The sequence below is a fragment of the Vanessa atalanta genome, chromosome 17, assembly GCF_905147765.1.
Source record: "Vanessa atalanta chromosome 17, ilVanAtal1.2, whole genome shotgun sequence".
Classification (NCBI taxonomy): Eukaryota; Metazoa; Arthropoda; class Insecta; order Lepidoptera; family Nymphalidae; genus Vanessa; species Vanessa atalanta.
The window spans coordinates 8,270,814-8,275,552 of record NC_061887.1 but is presented as its reverse complement, the minus strand read 5'-3'; the positions used below and the strand labels follow the sequence as shown (position 1 = coordinate 8,275,552).

Below are 4,739 nucleotides of genomic sequence, written 5' to 3'. Positions count from 1 at the left end.
TACATTTTTGAAGCGGATATCAAATATCTAATCCATTGTTTAGCCCTAAATAATAGTTCTCTTACTCCTTTGATTTGAATTTTTTCTTGCTTTACAGTTTTTTTTGTTAAATAAGTCGTTTACTATTTATTTTACTGAAATATATAATATATTTTTGAATATATAATGAATAATATAGTTTTATTCGATACTTACTACTTCTTTAAAATAATAGGACAATATCAATCAAGTAATAAATATAAAGCAACAATTAATCAAAAACATTAAATAATAATTTATTTTAACATGAAAGTAAATAAACTAATGTGGACGAAATAACCGAATTGGTGTATATAATATAAAGAAGTTGTTGGGTTTAAATGTAAATTTTGAATTTTTTAATGAATCACTAATGACTTGTTATTATTCGCAGTTTGCACCCATGTTCCATAGAACCCTAAAACTAGATCATTATGTTGAATAAAGATAATATGTATAGTATTATCTAATATACATTTTAATGAATAATGTAGGTATATTTTTTAAATCGTTGAAGTAACTCTGATACGCGTGTAGTAGGGTGGTATGTAGGGTAAAATCATATATAATGTAACTATTCTTGCAAATTTAATACATAATTTTAAATATTATTAGTATCATTGTACATATAGTGCTGAGTAAAGTAATAGTCAACAATATTGCACGACTGTTCATAAATAATAATATCACGATGTAATTTATTGTTTTAGGTCAAAGTGTACAAAGGTTTGGCGTAGAATTTATATTATTGTAAAATTAAGTATACAATTTCACATGTCGCCTTTTATAAAATTGTATATTTAATTATTATCGTAGAAAACTAAAGCTAAGTTCGGTCCTACATGCACATACATTAAGTACTTAATACTTAAACATTTGTACTACCTATTAATTATTTTTATGGCACATTATTATCATTGTCACTATATATTATATACTATTATTATCATTAGAAAATATTGAAATGTTATGGATAAAAGACGTTTTTCTTACCATAAATCACAAATAATTCGTATTTGTATTTTAAATATTATATAGTCTAACTAGTCCTATGTGTAGGATCAATCTTTAAAGTAAAACGTAAATTTCCATAACGTAACAACTCACAAGATAATACATACATATGTCATGTGTCATATTCATGACATTCGATTGAAAGCCGCATTGTCTTAAATTAAAAGTTTAGAATTACAAAGGACATTTTTTCTTTAAAATTATATGAACTAGTATAATTTAGTATTTGTTACATACTTCATTTTGTGTAAATTTTCGTAATATTGCCTTGAAACGATCTATAATGATTAACCGGCAACGTAACTAATGTTATCTATGCGTCGCGTAAGAGTAAAAGAAAGTTAGTTAGTTCCGTAGTAGGTCAATGGTATATCATCGCGTGCAAGTAGCGTTAAGGACTGACGTCGACATCGGGCGATCAAGACGAGGGACTGCTAAGTCTGGTTTAAGACGCGGCCGGCGACAGTTGTTCGGTCGCATCACTTATTATATATTTCTTTCGGCTCTATAACGTGTTCACCGTGACCGTGAAAGTTATAATCGTGTCATATTACCGTAATCATGGGTGGCAAAGTCGAGAATGTTGGCATTCTTGCTATGGAAATATATTTTCCTTCACAATATGTTGATCAAGTGGAATTAGAAAAATTCGATGAAGTGGCTGCTGGAAAATACACAATCGGTCTTGGACAGAGTCGGATGGGTTTCTGTTCTGACAGAGAGGACATAAATTCTCTTTGCCTTACTGCTTTACATAGGCTTATAGAGAAAAATAATATAAATCTTCATGACATTGGACGTTTGGAGGTTGGCACAGAAACAATTATAGATAAAAGTAAAAGTGTCAAAACATTCCTTATGACATTGTTTGCAAAAGAAGGAGCCACAGATATAGAAGGTATTGATACTACAAATGCTTGCTATGGCGGTACAGCCGCTCTTTTTAATGCTATTAATTGGGTAGAGTCTTCATCTTGGGATGGCAGAAAAGCAATAGTGGTAGCAGGTGATATTGCAGTCTATGGTAAAGGGCCAGCAAGGCCTACAGGAGGAGCAGGAGCTGTGGCAATGCTGATTGGACCTGATGCACCATTGGTTTTTGATTGTGGTGTCCGTGCATCATACATGACACATGCTTATGATTTCTACAAGCCAGATTTAGCGTCTGAGTTCCCCTATGTTGATGGAAAGTTATCAATTCAGTGCTACTTGAGTGCTTTAGATAACTGTTATAATCTATTCTGTCAGAAGATGAGGAAGGTGGATCCAAAATTCAAGGGTCTGTTGAGTTTAGATGGTATGTTATTCCACTCCCCATACTGTAAGCTTGTCCAAAAATCGCTAGCTCGAGTTAGCTTCAATGATTTCCTTAATGCAACAGAAGCAGAGAGAGAAAAACAGTTCCCTGGCCTTTCACAGTTTAGTACATATAATAGAGGTGATACTTATTTTGATAGGGACGTAGAAAAAGCTTTCATGACTTACAGTAACAAACTATTTGAACAAAAAACCAAACCATCACTTCACATAGCTCGTAATGTTGGTAATATGTATACACCTTCATTGTATGGAGGACTTGTATCCTATTTAGTGAGCAAATCCCCAGATCAGCTTATTGGGAAGAAATTTGCATTATTTTCTTATGGGTCTGGCTTAGCTTCAACTATGTATTCTATCAACATTTGCAATGACATGAGCGCTGGGTCAAAATTAGAGAAATTAATCAAGTCTTTAAATGAAAATGTTGCAATGTTAGATTCAAGACAGAGCGTAGAGCCGCAAAAGTTCTCTGATATAATGCAAGTAAGGACGGAGAATTATCATACAGCACCTTATGAACCATCGGGGTCAATAGAGGTGCTATTTCCTGGTACATATTATCTAAACAAAATAGATGACCAAAGACGACGCACATATGAGAGGAAACTATGAGGCATTTATTTATCATAATATCTAATTTATTTTTGTGCTGGTGTAGGACTTAACCAATAGTTATGATTTAAATTATTTGTCTATAGTTATTTTAGCATAGCACTTTGTAGTTTTATTTTAATATTTTTAGGTATTTTAATTACATTATTTTTAGTTTGACTGGGGTTAACTGCTATAAAAGTAGTAATTTTTAAATTACACTTAATTTTAAACTCCTAGCAACATTGTAAAACATTGTTAATATGTCCGTGATAGTAAAATATTTATATGTATTAAAAATGTAATCAATAAAGGTGGTGCAATACATTTGATGTAACAGAAAATGTTTTTATATATATATTATATTTAATTAAAGTTTTTGAATTTTAACTCTTAATTTTGAGAAAATATTTATTAAAGCTATTTTGAAATTCAATTTCAGAAGCAAACATGAAGGAATTTGATATATGTCTGTATAAATATGTATGTCTTGTACTTATACTCTTTAGTAAAGAGGTAATAAAGTGGTGTGTTAAATAAATTTATTGGCTTTCTTTAAACCTATTCTTCCTTAGATTAAACTCGAACTTTGAACAGTGGAAAAAAAAACGAAATAAGACAATATTTTAATTATCGAGTTAGTGTGAATGTATTCTACACATTCTACACTAGCCATACCTGTGTGTATGGCTAGTATAGAACACTTCTATTTGCATTTAATGTAGTTTATTTTAATGTGCAAGCAATCATCTATATTTTTTTAAATTTTATAACAATATTGCATTATCACATATGAAAACTAACATTATTGATCTAAATTATATGTAAAAGTAGTATGATTAAACATTCATAAATATAGTAAAAAAATCATAAAATAATATGACTTACTTATAGTAAACGAAGTCAGATTTTAAAGTTATTAATAATAAAGTGACAAAAATATATATAATAGTTATTGGTCAGAATTTTAAATAGGTAGCAATCAGGGATGTTGTCGAACACGGTAACCGTAATCGAATACTATAAAAAATATATTTATTATATTTTTGTTTTAGGGCTATTTGTTTTTTTTCTGAGATTATACCTAAAATAATAGCTAAAAAATAAGTTGATATATCGTAATGTTTACTTTTTTCAATTTCTTAATAATCAATGATGTTCTAGTAAGAATATAATTGTTAATAATGTAATATCCAAAATTGAAACTATCCGAAACAATCGTATAATCCGAAATAATTTTCGTGTCTGAAACCGGTAAAATATTATTTATATATGCCTATCCATATCTGGATTCGAAATTATATATATATATATATAGAAATTCTTTTCAAAGATTTTCAACGATCTCAGTAAATTGCTTCGCACTTTTTTAAGATTTTCGATGACAAGAAACAAAACAACCAATTGAATCAGAAATAAGCACATCTTTATTTCACTCTTTGATGCTGAACATATAAATAAATGTATATTAACTGCCATCTTGACAAACTTTAAAAATGCGCAAGTAAATGTTTGATGTTTGACTATTAGTTACGTCATAAAGACCATGTAATCCACTGAACTGACCATAATAAAATATAATTTAACTAGATGAAATAATACATCGGAGTTGCGGGAAACGGTTTGTATAGATAAATGTTTACCTGTGTTTGGGGTTAACTCACAAGTCAGGTCAGTGACAAATTGGATGTGTTCGATTTTGTAAATGATAATTCTATTCAGTTATTCTTTAAATTTTTAATATAATATTCACATGTGGCAGAATTTCGTCGAAATTAGACACATGCAGGTTTCCT

The 4,739-nt window shown here is 29.6% G+C and overlaps 1 protein-coding gene across 1 annotated transcript; it reads left to right on the top strand.

Annotated features, from left to right (window-relative positions):
- Positions 1-1,186: 1,186 nt before the first annotated feature.
- Positions 1,187-3,478, top strand: LOC125070241 (hydroxymethylglutaryl-CoA synthase 1). The gene has a single exon (XM_047680023.1). It carries the CDS (start codon positions 1,594-1,596, stop codon positions 2,962-2,964), a length of 1,371 nt encoding a protein of 456 aa, XP_047535979.1. The 5' UTR covers positions 1,187-1,593; the 3' UTR covers positions 2,965-3,478.
- Positions 3,479-4,739: the final 1,261 nt, after the last annotated feature.

Bases quoted from the DNA above. Each gene is read 5' to 3' on its own strand.
- LOC125070241 (XM_047680023.1), top strand. From the start codon at position 1,594: ATGGGTGGCAAAGTCGAGAATGTTGGCATTCTTGCTATGGAAATATAT.